A 16,142-nucleotide genomic window follows, 5' to 3' on the forward strand; every position below is an offset into this window, starting at 1 on the left:
TCATTGTTGCATCGTCACAAAACTGTATCATTTGCACATCTTTTTAAGTTTAAGCCATTCGATACTCGCGTGCTCCAAATGGGGTTTCCTATGCGCTCACAGTCACATCCATAGCGTGCATATCGCGCCTCCTCGCGAGTACCAAATTGAGTTATTTTTCGCAGCTTGTTTTGCGATTACGCGGCCAAATACACACAAAAAAATTACGTCAAAATGGCCGTCCTGGCGATTATCCTCGTAAGCACAGTCGGTTTTGTCTTAACTAAATGTAAACATCTGAGAAAGAAAACGCATGTCTATCAGTATTGGATCCGTGCATTCGGGTTTGTGAGAGAGACCACGTCGCATCTCTTTGCACACTCAAGTTTGTTGTTTCAAATGTAGATGCTAGGCAAGCCTGCTCATAATAGAAGTTTTTTTTTCATGAAATATATGCACGCTATAGGTCAACACAAACGTCTTTCATTGGCGCGTGAGGAGGGGATCTGTCAAATGAGGTGCCGGATCAGATTTCGGACAAATTCGGAGGTGCCAGATCAGGATCCGGCTTGTTCCGGCACAAATTAAGCCCTGCTTATAAACCTTTAGCATACATTCATACATCAACGCAAATCAGAAGGTTTGTCTATCTGTTCAAGAAAGCTGTTTAATGGTGTTTCAATAATGAACATTCTCTGTCTTTCAATCTGAGGCTTTTCGTAGCTGACAAAGAATGAATAAAATCACTTTATTGCTCTAACAGTGGAATTTTCTTAATCTGTTAAATAACTTGTGTATAATTGAAGTGTTTTGAGGGTGATACTTTGAATGATTAGCCACTCAACATGATCAGGCTAATCTGGGATGTGTCAGCCTCTGCAGCGACTGAATGTTCGCTCACCCTGACCCATTTCCTTTGAATTAATCCCAGCTATAGTTGGGGGAAAAAAGAGCCGCTTTGATCTTCTAATGAAGGGACACTCATCCCGATATTTCTGTTCTGAGTTTGTCTGCTCACTTTGGTGTGTCTGTGAGCTCTCACCAAGGAATTCCTGGAATAGGGTGAAGCAGTTTGAATAATTAGGCCTTGCTTTTCAAAATCTCAGTCTCCTCCTCCGTCCTGCTTCCTCCTTTTACTGTCATCCATCATTCAGCGCTCAGAGCTGCCATTGGTCATTACTATGCCTGCTCGCTTTGCACGACGGCATTCAAAGAAAGTCTGCTACCCTACTTTGATCCTGTTTTTTCTCTTTCTTTAAAGATGATAAGAACACCTAAAACCTTCTGCATATAACCTGATGGCTGACGCGATTGAGCGCAAATCTGCATGCTTGTTGGAGTGCGGTGCAGTGCTTGTGTGTTTTCTGGAATTAGAGAGAGGGTTAAAGGCTAGCTCAGCAGTGAGGTTTTTTAGATTGGACGGCTGTGGAGCTATTTCCAGACTGCTCTGCTGGAGGATGACTAGAAGAAGCACTGGATTCATTATTCAGAAGGCAGCGGAGTAGTACACAGCGGCACAGTCTGTCAGGCCAAGATTACCTTTGTGCATTCCTCTGACATGCGAGGAGAGCTTAAGGTTTGAGTCTCTACCCCGAGGCGTGAAACCAACCTAACTGAAAGTAGGGTTGTACAGGCCGTCTGAAAGTTATCAGGTAGTCTGCGGAGTTGTGTAGTGCGAGAACACGGAGCGCAGGCTTAGATTACAAGTGATCGTTGAGAATGTAGGGTATGTTTTACATTAAAAAAGGATCAGATGATCTTTTGAGGCATGCATGTTGAAGCTGGGTTTTGTGGCTGTGGGCCTGTGGCCACATTTAGCTGCCGTTTCCTCATACGGCAAAATCATGCCTTTTTATTTCCTTACAGGTGAATACAGATGTCAGCGAATGTGATAACTGCAGTAAACACTGCATTTATTTTGTTGGGTTTTATTTGTGGCATCTTAATTTGTTTGAACAGGAATATTAGATGGATGAACGCATACCTTATGAAGCAAAGAGAATAATGAATTAGGTCCATTGGAGTGCAAAAAGCTCTATCAATACTAACTCAATTTAAAGACTCAGAATCAGTGAAACTAAATGGACTAACAACGTTTAAGGATGAAACTGTTTCTTAAGGCCAGACAGACAGCAGAATCTCCATTACTCCAGCCCAGACACAATACACCTTAACATTAGGGTCATTCAATTTCCCACTCCGCTCTTCAAAGTGGGCCAAGTGATTTGTTTTCAGTGTGTATTTAAGAAGAAGCTTCAATCTCTCCCGGAGAAGTTTAGCATTTAAATTGGTTGATCCAAGCACATTTTACCACAGCTGTTTTTGAAGCATCGTGCTGATGAAAAATCAAAAGTAACGTGCAAATGCATGACCTTTCCCCGGCTGAATAGCAGACAGTGTCTGAAGAGCTTGTTTTTGCTGACATTCTTCTTTCTTTTATACTGTTTTGTAAAACTTTGATACTTGGTGAAACGAAACATCTCAAATTATTTTTAGACAATAATAAAACCTCACCACAGGTCTATTGGTGAAATAAAAATAAAAAATAAAAAAAAGAGAAAGAGATCTAGAGGAAAGTTTCCACCAGTACTATTTTACAGACCTTTGTAGTGATTGTTTAATTTTGAGTTTTTTTCATGAGGTATTCATGACAAATTATTATTGATATAATATTATGCATGGAACCCTGCTCGTGACATGCAGGAAAATATATTGTGGACAAGAATTAAGAATTCAGCTTAATAAGTGAGGATGTTTTATTAATTAATTATTTAGTTTTTATTAAATCCTGGGTACATTTTAATTATTTGTTTCCTCGTTTTAGGTAAATTGCAGCTGCCTTTTACTAATTCATTCCCTTGTTTTAGGTAGATGTGACCAGTTTGTTCATTGTTTATTAAGGGCCATTACACCAAAAATCTAAGCTATAACAATAACTATCTTGGCGTCCACACCAAAGGATTATAATATGTGTTTATTCTAAGCGAGCACTGCAGTTATGTTCTGCACAGTTATTGATTATTGAGCAAAGTTTTAATATCATGCAGAACTGTAAAGAATGACTGATGCATTATCAAATGCTGAAGAACTCATGGGGAACAGTGGTGAAGTACTTAAATTGATTTTTTATTATTATTATTTTTTACCATTACACTGGTGAAACAATACAGTTATTGACAACAGTTGGCGGGAAACCAAAATCATGCTGAATTAGCTTGTTGAATGCCAATTTTTCGTTAATCATTATTCAACCAGACATGAAATCGCAGTGAATTTAGATCATATGGTAACATTGACTGACAGCAACTTGCCTTGGTAAGGCAGAGTAAATTAAGAAGCATACCAGCCGAGAGGGAAATACAATAAGTAAAAGTACATGGCAGTGCACAAGGGACATGTCAGTGATTGGTTACAGTGTTCAGCAGTTGCAAAAGCTTGTTAGGGTTAACATAAGTGTATAAGTGTATTCTTGATTATTTAGTTGATTTAATTATGCAGTCCTAATATACTGTATGGTTCTTTTTGTTTTACTGTTTGCTGTGCATAACACATACAATGTGTTATTTATCATTCATGTTTGTGTAAATTCTAAATTCATATAATAATAATTAAATCTGAATAAAAATAAATAAGAATTTTTTTAATAGAGAATAAGATTTTGCCATTTATTTTGAATTATTATTTATGTTATTTTTTGTTAGTGTTGTAAAACAAGGTGGCAGAAAAAGCAAAATCACTGAACAGATGTTGCACATTGATATCAGCACACTTTTTTTTTTCCTTTGCCATAACCCTACGAATGTATGTGGACATTTTTTGGCAGTATTGTTTGAAAGAAGGTTAATGATATTTGCTCAGTGCAAGATGCAATATAGTACAGTTGCCATGCGTTCAGATGATAAAATAAATAAATACCTTCAGATTATTTAACTTTAAAATGTCATTACATATTGTGAATGATTTTGGTGATTGTTCTCTTTGAGGAAGAGAATTCAAATCGATGATTGACAAAAGCTGAACACTGGCTCTCAGTAGCATCGTGACTTTACTGAGGTCTTGGTGAAGCTTTACATTTGGAAACAGATTGCAGATGTCAGTTTCAGATAGAATGGCTTGAGGGTGATCGTGTCACAGGAAACGTCTCTCCTTTTAGTCTAAAGTTCCTGTCTGACAGAAAATTCTGACAAAGTTATGTCACCATGTTACTAACAAATAACTACCATTCAAATCTGAGAGAATTCTACCTATAGAGCATATTCAGATATTAACAAGTAGAAATCAGACTGAAGGAAAAACACCAAGAGGGACTGAAATCTTTCTCTGTTAGGTTTTAGTCCCAGGGAACACTTTCAGCTCCGCGGCGGTGTGACTTTGATTAAATGCTTGTGCTCTGCTTTACGCTGGACTCTGAATGCCTCCTGAATAGCCTGTCATGCCAGGTAGACAAGTTTCACTATTATGCTAGATTTATAGTCTTATACTGCCAACTCCTCCACAACTCTTACTCTCATCATGGGTGGGCTCTGCCCCACTGCTACATCTCTTCAATACTTCCTATAAAGTGAGCTCAGACTAAAAGCCTGGAAGGCATGGTCTTTTTTTTATTTTCTTTGATCACAACCTATATGGTAATTCAGTTTACAGATGCCTCTTGCCATAATGATGCACTCTTAGAAAAAAAATGCACAAGGCTGTCTCTGGGGCGGTGCCCATTTTAAAGGTGTACAATTTAGTTGCTAATATGCACACTTTAGGTAATATGTAGCCTTTAGGTACTAATATGCACCCTTTTGGAGGGTAAATAAGGCATGAAGGTAGTATTTTATACTGAAACTGAATAACCAAATCAAACACTTTCCGGTGGTTATCTTTTTTGTTTTGATTGGAGAGCTTGTTTAAATGTTTCTATTAAGTTTGATTTTGAAAATAAGAGGTTTAAAAAATTCTTTCATATTTCACATAAAATTTTGGGTTGTTTTGGAGGATGTGGCAGTGGCTCATGAAGACTGAACTTAAGGTAAAATACAATTATAGTCCACTGGTAACTGCTGGGTTATTCCATGCTCCGGAGGGTTATTCCAACTGTGACATTTTCTCTCAAGTGATTGGATGTGATACCGACTGGCAAAGTCAATGGAAGGAGAGCTAAGGATGGATGTCTAAATATAGGGTAGTGCTCGGCGCAGAATAATCAAGAACGGTGTTATAATCTGTCTTAGGAGCGGGAGTAAGTGCAAAAGCTCTTCAAGACAGCAAAAATATTCAGCAAAAATTACATGCTCAAATAATGTGTATTCAATGTTAATGCATCATTTTCATTGCCTTCAAATGTGCCTGTGTTCTTACTATTTAGAAGAAAAAGTTCAGAGTTTGTTTTAAAGATATTTTATGTTCTGTTTTTCAACTATTTGTGTTGAGATTGAATGATATTTTAATAGCTCCTTTCAGGCATGCACAGACTATTATGTGTATTTCACATTCATCTGTTACCGTAACATGCTCATGGTGTCTCAAAGGGTCCTCTGTTTACCACAGAATTCATGAATGCAATTTTCTTTTCATTATTTACAGAAATGCAATACCAAATCCCCTTTTCTGGTACTATTTAGTCTCATTTATCAAATATGACAGTTTATGATATACTCTTGTCATGGGCAGGGGGATGTATTTTTTATTTCTTTTTGATAAATGATAGATGTTGTTGTGAGAACAGCTATTTACGCAAAGGGTTTTGAGCTGATTTTGAGACTATAAAAGAGTAGAAAACACTAATTGTTTGCATTTTCTGTTAAAAGAAAACAATAGCCTACATAAATTATTTATTTGTCTTACTATTACTGGAAAACATAGTTTGATATGTGGCAACCAAAAAAGATAATGGTTTGTTTTGATCTGTTTTATTTGTTCAAACTAAAGAATATGTTTATGTTTGTCAGTAGGGGTGTCCCCGACTAAGGATTTACATAGTCGAATCGGAATTTTCGAATCTTGCCGATAGTCGACTGATAGTCGAATCATATGTTTGGGGGCGGGGGGCAAAATACATTACCAAGAGACAGTCATAAATACTGATGTTAACACACAGGGAAAATGTGTAATGGACTCCTCGCAGATACATTGTTTTATATTTTGATTAAAAGAGTTAACATTAAATGTCAGCGAAACCCTAAGAATTCACAACATTTTTTACAATAGTGCTCTCATTATAATGTTATGTATAGGTAGTTAATAATGTTCTGCATTTCTGTTTTGAGCTGCGCGCTCTGAAGATGACCAGTAGAATGAAGCAGCAGGTTTTTAATCAATGGGATTTCATTCATCATTTATCTCGTATAGAATACGCTTCGTTATTTATACAACATAATGTTAATATTACGACTTATAGGCTATCTGCACAAAATGCCTCGAATGCACAAGTGAACGTGTCTGCGTGGCTCTGAATGAACTCCTTTTCTTCACGCAACAACGTGCAGAAACACGACAACGTTTTATTATAATAGTGTTCTCATTATAATGTTATGTATATGAGATCGAAAAAATCCAGTCTTTCACTCTGCCTGTGTCAGTATGAGTCTTGTTAAAGTTTTAAATCCTTGCGCCAAGATGCTTCTCTGTCGGTCACGGATTATGGCAAGTAAAACTTAAATCTATAGGGGTGGTTGGATTGCACGCACATTAAAATATTTATTTAAAGCTTCTTTCTTTTCAGATTCTTATTTACAGCATTATCATAATAGGCTGTTTATTATGATATTAACTTTAAGGGAGAAAACCGGTAGTTCTATGTGAAATCAGACATTTGAGCACCCCTATATAGCCAAAATGGCATGATCATAACACCTATATGAATATTCGACTGTGAGATTGGTAATCGAATCAGGCTCCTCCAATCGAAGCATCGCATCTTCGACTATTCGGGGGGTCACCCCTATTTGTCAGCATGCATTTGTATCAGTGCAGGTTCATGGAATATTTTCATGTTTATGCCTTCCTTTGCTCTTCGTCATGAGAGAGGAAAATGTAGATGACCCCTCAGCAGTGTTTTATGCAGACATTAGCAGTAGCATTAACAGTAAAATGGGATGTCATTTCAGTCGCTCCATCCAATATTAATCAAAACGGCCCACTAAAGCATCTTGTTAAATCATAGTAGAACAACTTGACTTTGAGAAATTTTGTGCCAGCTGTATCTATCTTTCCCAGATTGCAAATGAATACTTTTATGAAAAAAGAATAGAAACATAAAGGAATTTCCTTTCTTAGCTGCATCATTTTTTTTTTTTTTTGCAGGATGTGCCAGAGGAAGTCAACCTAAATGTAAACATAAACTTACAAAGGACAGAAATGCACATTCAAGAGAAATCTGTGTACAGCATGTGTACGTCCAATCAAGAGAGAGAATTGTATTTTATTGCTCAGGGAGTTTGATTAAAGGAAGCTGATTGCCTCAGATCTGGATGGAAAGCCTGCTGAATGTCTTAACATTCTGCTCATGCTGTGTGTAATCATTTGTTAGTATGTGGAGTCTAGCGGCGCTCAGATTGAATCAGAGCGGTGCCTCCTTATCTAGATTGAAGGAAATAATTTGTTACAATTTTCCATTAAGTCGCATTCAAAAAGGCATGAGTTACCTTAAGGGCACATTTAAGGCAAATTGTGCTGCTGCAAAAGTTCACTGTCTCTTAAGATTGCTGGCTGTTTCATTTTCAACCACTGTCTCGGGCCGTTTGATGTATTTGCGAATGCAAACAACATGAAAGTGTAATGGTGTTCGCCGTGTCTGGGCATGACACAACATCACCGTCTTTGCACCGGGTGACCTCTTTGTGTCAGGCGCACAGAGTGGAGTGTGTACCGTGTTTCCTCTCCAACACTTTGTCTAATGCACCATGTCACCGAGGCCTATTTTAACCCTGTCATGAATGTGGCAAGACACCTGTCATAATGATTCCTGTTCTTTCCTCACTTCAGCCTCTGTCCGTTTAGAATTAGTTGGTGTTTCATAGTTCTTGACATGACTGGTGATTCTGTGGCATATATGAACTTTTGTTTTTAGTTTATTTCTTTAGGGTTATTGTTATTATCCGAGACTGAATGCTTTACATCAGAGTCAGTATTACTGCATGCACGATGTCCAAGGATAAATTCTGATTTAATGTAAAATGAAATATTAAATGTGCGTGATGTGCATCGCCTTGTTGCAATAATAAACTGCAGTGAATTAAACAATGAACATAGACGCAAATTCAACCCTGAGTATAATTGATGTGACATGGGCACCAGCAGTCATACTGCACGTGTTTTGTTTCAGTAGTTTGTGCACACATGCACGTTCTCAGTCGCACTCACTGACTTCAGAGTCACTTGTCACAGTGCTAGTTTGTGACAGGCCCATTTTAAGAGCTCGCCAGAGATGTATGTTCACCATAATAACAGCAATAACAGTTTATCCTGCAGTAACTGTACTGAGTTACTTCTCGCAAATGCTTAGTTATTAGTTATTTGTGTTACTTAACCTGAACAAAACTTAAAATAATGTAGTAAAATAGGTGACTCTAATGATTATTTACTTGAGTAGTTTTAGTACTCAAAATATCTTGTTTTTAGACACATCCTTGATGTGTGTGATGCTGAAATCTCACAGTGTGTTGCTGTGTAACATTTTTACCTCTTTGATACTGACAACAGAACTGTTTAAATGAATATTCCCATAAATGTTGACATTTGAGAAAATAAATTGCCAAATTGCTGTCTGTACAGCATGGTGCATTTTGCTAAAGCATATGGCTTCCTGCTTGTAAAAAAATAATAAAAGAAACAGAATGTCCTAATTAGTGCATCCCTATTAATTGAAGACAAAAAAGGAAGAAAAAAAGCACACTATCTGGTCATGGTTGCTATTCCCTTGCCATTAACCTGCGTTTTGTATCAGGATAGTATTTTGATATTCTTTAGCTGAATTGCATTTGCACTTTGCATTCTCCAGTGTGACTGTATAGAGATCCGATCACTGTCATCTGCACAAAACGGAAAACGCCACTTACATTGCAACTGAGGTTGTGTTCATCGAACATTTTCCATTATTTACTGAATTTGAAAAACATTGAAGGATAATTCCAAATGCTTTCCGTCATTTTGACAGATAAAAATAATATGTATGGTCTACTGCGTTTCCCTACTTTATAAACATTCCCACAGTAAAGGATGCTAATAAGGATTAGAAGCAAAGAAAAGGGAAGAAAATAAAGTTTTAAAAGGCTCCGTGAAAACAGCCTGGGAGAGACACGTGAGTGAGGATCTGGGGAGAAAAACGAGAGAGAGAATAAAAGAAGAACCTGCACGATCTATCCCCAAGTACAGAGCACTTGGTAAGACTAAAGAAGCTCTTTTTACAGAAGCTCTTGCGATATAAATGTCACATTAAAAATGCCAAGAGTTACAATATTTTATTTATGGATAAAGTAGACCATGATGGAAAATGTACAACCAAGTCTGACAAAGTGATGCATAATGATTATTTGTAACAGCATCTGTATCACTGTATAGTTGATAATGAAAACACATTAGTGTTCACACCTCATTGAATGTGCTCAGAATGTCCTTGCATCGGATCACACTCTATTTTTTAATAAAAATAATTTTATCATGATCAGGTACTATCTGATTGTGATCTGATCATCAATGTCCATAGTTAATGTGATGATATTTGTTATGTTTTTATCTAGGCTAATAAATTATACATTTTAAAGGCTTAAGTGTCCTAATATTTTTGAAGGCACTGTATATTATAACATTCAGTATGATACATAAAAACCTATGTGGAAAAAAGAAATCTGGCTTGTCATTTTGTGACTGATGCATTTGAAATGTTAATAATAGGTTATAAAGTATGATTTGATCATTGCCAGTACCATTTTGACATTTAAATGATTGAACTTAAAAGAAGAGAAAAAAAGAGATGAAAGGCAAAGCTCATAACAAATTATTCCACCACACACACTTTATTCCTCGTGGTGCTTTCGCATGAGAGTAATGGCAAATATTGAATTTTTGTGGCTTGCCTGCGCAGTACGTCCCTGTCACAGTCTAGTGTGTGACAGCATATGTTTGGACACCCGTAGTCAGATGGAAACAGACCTGTCAGCACGGCGGCAGGATGGGACAGTGAGATAATCACACAGTGTCATTTTGGGGGGCAATTACCCAGCTTGGAGTGAAATGAGAAAACCTGTTTTTTTCCTGCTGTCCTAATGGAGGTTCCGGTCATTAGTTAAACGAGAGTCTGTCTCTGGCTGTAATCAAACGTGAAGCGTTCAGTTTAAGAGCCCATTATAAAACATCTGCTCCCCAGCAACGGCCTGCGGAGACTTACGTTTACTCAGTCGTAAAAGTCGGTGAGCACCATGTCACTATTGCTACTCAATTTCAAGTCTTTGTAAGTTGTACAGTTGCGATTCATTCTTCGAGTCATGTTGACCTTTCCTGGCCATATCTGCTGTCTTTTGACTGTAGGCAAATACTACTACTATTACTACTACTAATACTTTGTTAATAATACTGATATATATATTTTTTAGATTAATTCATTATTTATTTTTCCTCCAAAAACTTGGATGAAAAATGATGCAGAGCTATGATGTAGAGCATTCATCTTATATATGTGTATATATACAGTATATATATATATATATATATATATTTTTTTTTTTTTCCCTCCCTTCACATGTTTTTGTTATTTCTCACAAATAATCAAACTTGTAACATTACCTGCAATACTCAACAATACAGCATTCAGAAGTATGCTGAATGCTGATTTTTTTATGTTATTTTAATTCACAAATTAAATCACATTGCAGTAAACCGTGTGATTCTCATAATGTAGTGTTTAGCTTCTCCTCTCTCTTAAATGAAGCTGGACGGAGTGAAGTGAAGATTTGAAGGTGTTCATAGGACCAAATCATCCTGTAAAGAATTCCATTTAACCCAATGCGATCTGAAACAAGCACACAACCCGCCTGCGCTTTGTGTAAAGCAGAATTCTGTAACAAGCTCCACTAATACCTCTGCCTCTCCTCTTCCAATAGACCAGCTTCCCAACCAAGCAGGACCGCCTCCTCTGCCACCTGCTCCACATCAACACAAGCAGCATCCGTCAGTCACCTCCCTCAACCAATCACTGGCCAATCAGCCGACAGAGCTTCAGAGCGCATCTGAATGCGTGCAGCTGCAAGAAAACTGGGTACTGGGTGGCAACGTGGGCTTAGAGAACAGGTACGTGTTTTTACACAGTCATAAATTTGCTCACTCATTCACTTACTGTTTTCAGTGTTCTATATGTAGTCAATGACTATATGGAGAAGGAGTGAAAGAAAATAAGCGAGTGAATTCTGATGTTGATTAAAAACAAACAACATTATACTGTATGCATTTTATCTTAAGTATATTTTAATTATTTTCTTTATGGTTTTGACTTTTTTGGTTTTACAGAGGAATTATTGAAAATAAACATGAAAACAATGTTCACAATTGTATAAAACTAGAGAATTTTGCACAGTGAAAAAAGAGGACAAAAATTGTATTTTAATTTAATTTAATTTAATTTAATTTTATTTTATTTTATTTTATTATTTTACATAGATGAATATGTTATCTACAGGTTATACCCGGATATTTAAATCTTCCACCAAATTTTCAGTTCCTCTCTGTATAGTCTTCTGAGTTGAAGAAGTGAAGAAACATAAAATGTTTGTTTTCATTGTTGTTGGTAAACTGAATTATTTGCTAACAATCTTTATAATCATTTTTTAAATCAAATTATGACTTATCAAAAAAATAAAAGAGCTGTACCAAGGCAATATTCTAGAAATACAATCAACTTTAGACAAGAATTTGTGTGTGTGTGTGTGTGTGTGTGTCAGATTTGGTGAGTGTACATCAGTTAAATCAGAGTGCATTATGGGTAAAGGAGTGAACTATATAGGGAAAGTCACTATATGGGGATTCAGACACACTACAAAATGGCTGACACCTGATATTGTACACTTATGTCACTTTTACAATCTTTTGAACATTGTGTATCATGAATCACTGTTTTCTGTATAAATATTAATCACTTAATCAGTTTGATTTGTGTCAAAACTCATACTCTATATAGTCATTCATTTCCCATTGAGTTTCCATCAGTTATTTATCACTACTCATTTTTGAGCAAATATTGTTGTAAAAGCTACCAAGACAAGCCTTTATATAATGCACCTTGCTGTCACTACAGATATCTTGAAGTGTACTACTCAAGCTGAGGGTTGCCTACCCAGCATCCACCTGACAGAATGAATTCATGTATGCATGACATGAGTATCATATCAAGCATAAATAAATACACATCATGTTAGTCTCGCCCTCTTCAGATACACATATCATTTGGATCTCAAAAGCATTTGTATACACACTTTTGTTCTTATTATAATATTTAAAAAAAAATTTTTTTTATTGTAATAGTGCATACAGTTTCTTAACCTGTTTATTGTTTAATTATAAGACAGCGTTTTTTAATTAAAGAATAAAAGTGCAATACAAGTCTTTATAAAAGGATCTCTTCCTTTACAAAAGTCAGCCTTTGTTCATAACCGACTCACAGAGTAAATAGTAATGTACTGCATCATAGATTTTCCACATCCATATGCAGATTTCTAAACACTACAATCAGCATTTTCACTTCAAAAGGCTGAAGGGAAGGGTCCCGGTAGACTGGGTCCTGCAGAGGACGGATATGAATGCAAAAGCATTGGAAATAGAGTTAATTAACCAAAACAGAAGTCACCATGTGCAAGAAAACATTTCTATTATGTATACGTGCAATTTTATGCAAACATATATAATTAAATGACCAAGTAGTGGACACAGAGCGCAAAGAAAGACGTTGTTCCTCATAAAATAATATTAGTAGTTGAATTGAAATCAATCAATTCATGAAATTCGTTTGGCCTATATTTAGACTAAGTGGATGAAACATCAAAAAGAATATGCTTATTTTTAGCTTAAAGGGATCATAACAAATCTTCCTTGATCTTTTGAAATAAAAGAGTTTTTGGATTGTAAAAACATACTGTCAGTTTCAGATCTGAAAACTTCGTTCACAGAAAAGAAAAAAGATCTTACTGAAACTAAGATGCAAAAATGGCTCATTTAAAAATAATTGGATTTTTGACATAGAAACCCAAAAAAACATGAACACATGGTTGACCACTTACATATCAGATGCCTGTTCAGTGTTACTCATATATAGTGTATATATTTGGAGAGATAGAGAGTGAAGCTGGAAACTGGCAACTTTTTTTTAACAGCATGAAGGAGTTAAATTCTTCCTGGATGATACATTGTGCATAATGTCATAAAATGGCACAGTTTATATAACCCTAAATTGCTGCATGTACCCTGAGGAGCCTGAGCTGTCACCCACTCAAAAGGTTAAACAAGATGAATAATAGATTTAAACTGTTCACAGTATCATTCCACAACAAAAAACATGTGTGCCATTAAATGCTCATCTCAAGATTGTGACTAAATGTACTGAAAAATAGCTACTAGATGGCCATCATTTTTGTCTAAAATACCATAAATGTCATTTTCAGTTTTCAGCCAAAAAGAGAAAACAATGTGTTATTTTATCTTTGACATGAACAAAAAGCTGTATGCATTGTGAAATAATCCAGGTTCCATTAAATCTAATTTAAATGTAAATCATGATGGATGATATATTGAAACTTTTTTTATATATTTATATAATATTTAAAAGCTGTTGAAGGCTAGATGTTATGCCACCTGAAGGAAGAACAAGTCTAATACTAACAGTTATCTGTGCAGCTGAAATATTTCTAACAATCATAAAGCAATTTCAAACACTATTTCAAATTGCCATATGCACCATTGTATCTAAAGCAATGTATTCACTGTTGCTTTCTGTCATAAAAAGATTGCAATGTGTGTAGACTAGAATGCACAAAATTAATCCATTAAGTTATAACCTATGAATAAAGTAGCCATGTGTGTGTTTAGCATAAATAGAGGAATGGGATGCCATTATAAAAATAAGTGGATCATCTTGAATGAATCAAATTTAATTTCAGTCTACAACCAGCCTGGCCTGCAATTTATTGTGGCCTTTCTTTCCTTGGTATTTCAACATAATGCCAATGGTTTTTTTTTTTTTGTGTGTGTGTTTTTTTTTTCTTTAACGCCTTTCATTAACTTCCAAAAAAAAAACACCTCTGGAAATCTCTACTAGACATGAAATAGCCTACTGTCTGTTTTTCATCAGTACAAGAATATATGTAGAACAGGAAGGATTGTAAGTTTTAATATTTCGTAAATCATTTCAACTTGGTAAATTGGTCACTAAATTGTGGTATTTTTTTCATGAAATGGCATTTAATGTAGAATCCACCCTGCAGTCGCACTGTACACATTCATTACCACCAGAAGTGTTGGCAATGCTGCGCGTCAGGTTTTTGATCTTTTGCGGGCCACAGCTGTTGTGCTCCATTTTGGAGAGGAAAAAACAACAACAAAAAGAAAGAAAACAAAGGACTCTAGTGAGAGCGTACTTCTTATGGATATGAGAAGGGAAGATGTTTTGTAATCACATCAAGTGAAGAATCTTTGTTGTGTGTCTAGATCTAGGCAGAGAACACAGGCTTCTCCTGTTATTAATGATCCCAGTAGAATTCCTCTACTACCTCTCTCTCTCTCTTCAGCTTCCTCGCTTTCCTCCTCGCAGTACGCTGATCCATCACCGTCTCCTTTTCTCACTACTCTGCCTTTCTCAGAGCGTTATCTTGAAAACTTTCCACTCCGCTGTCTGTCACAAGGACTCTGATCTTTACATGTCAACAGAAAGGGACTGTCCTAAAATGGCAGTGGCGCAGAAACCTCCAGGGAGCGTCTTAAAATACCGCCACTCTGTCGAGTGCTGGAGAGGCACCTGCTGCTCCGAGACCCCTACTGAGGTGGCAGATGCTTCCGCCTCAAAGAGGATGCTTGAATCCTAGTTGGAGTTGAGAGGATATGTGCAAGTCTTCCTTATTTTTCACAGTTTTCCCCCCTCTCATTTAACTTAAGTCTCACGTGCGCATTTGTCGGAAAGAGGCCTTGTCTTCGCGTTAAACTCGCGTCACCGGTCACGTACTCTTTTCTTTAAGTCAACGAGTAGTCCTTTGAAATGCCCACTCTTTTCTTTAGCCTAGCTAATGCGGCAGTCATTATATATCAGATTATGCCAGGAAAGGACTTTTATTCTTTTGTTTGCAATTTCTCTTTCAACCTCCAAATCCTCCTTTTTTCTTCTGTAGGGCCTCTTCTTTCGCACTGCAGCATTCCAAGCGTCAAACCGATGACAAGAAAAGGTGGGACACTGACAGAGAATCACATTGTACAAGAGCAAAAAAAAAAAAAACTCTTTGGGGTGAAGTTACTGCTTAGTCGTCCTAATGCGAACAACACTCTCACACCCTACAAAAAGGGGCGATGAGGATTAGCTTAGTCATTTTCTCTGCCTGGCGTCACACTCCCGCTAATCAATTATGGATTGTTTGGCCTCAAAACGGCACACTGTCAGTGTATTTGTTAATCGTTTGTGAAGGCTTTTAAATGTGCCTCATTCAGTGCGCAGTGGCCCAGAACCTATCCGAGCCCTTGTGAAAAATGTGTGTGTGCCTGTGTGTTTGGAGTCGTGGCAGCAGCTCATAACCGTGCAGATTATAAAGTAGAAGTTTTACAATGGAGTCCTTCTGAATGAAAAGCAGGCATCTTAAACCAGGCCTGTATTGAAATTTGCACAAAAGAACAAGCGTCTGAGTGCTGCTTGACCGTTGAAGTTTGAACTTTTAAAGAGTAATGCTGTTAGTAGCTGGCGAGTTTTAAATGTTTCCTCATCTGAAATTTTACACAGTCAAGGATTGTTTGGAATCAGGTACCTTTCTTCATCTGAAAAAAAAAAATCACATTAAAAATGAATGGCATGTTTGACAAAAATGATAAAATAATGTACAGATGAGATGAAGACTAGTCTAATAATAACCGTTTTATTCTCGTAGGGGCCACCACGAGACATCAGTCATTTGAAAATTTTTGTTTTGTATAATGCTTTTTCTACTGTTACTTTCCAA

The 16,142-nt window shown here is 36.6% G+C and overlaps 1 protein-coding gene across 1 annotated transcript in view; it reads left to right on the forward strand.

Moving 5' to 3' along the window:
- LOC107740124 (teneurin-3-like) overlaps positions 1 to 16,142 on the forward strand; it is a 133,406-nt gene that overhangs the window by 50,720 nt on the left and 66,544 nt on the right. The window contains exon 4 of the mRNA XM_016552441.1: positions 11,064 to 11,250. Coding sequence (XP_016407927.1) covers positions 11,064 to 11,250 — 187 coding nt within the window. The remainder of the gene's footprint in view (positions 1 to 11,063; positions 11,251 to 16,142) is intronic.

The sequence above is a fragment of the Sinocyclocheilus rhinocerous genome, unplaced genomic scaffold (assembly GCF_001515625.1).
Source record: "Sinocyclocheilus rhinocerous isolate Xijiao unplaced genomic scaffold, SAMN03320098_v1.1 scaffold584, whole genome shotgun sequence".
Taxonomy (NCBI): domain Eukaryota; kingdom Metazoa; phylum Chordata; class Actinopteri; order Cypriniformes; family Cyprinidae; genus Sinocyclocheilus; species Sinocyclocheilus rhinocerous.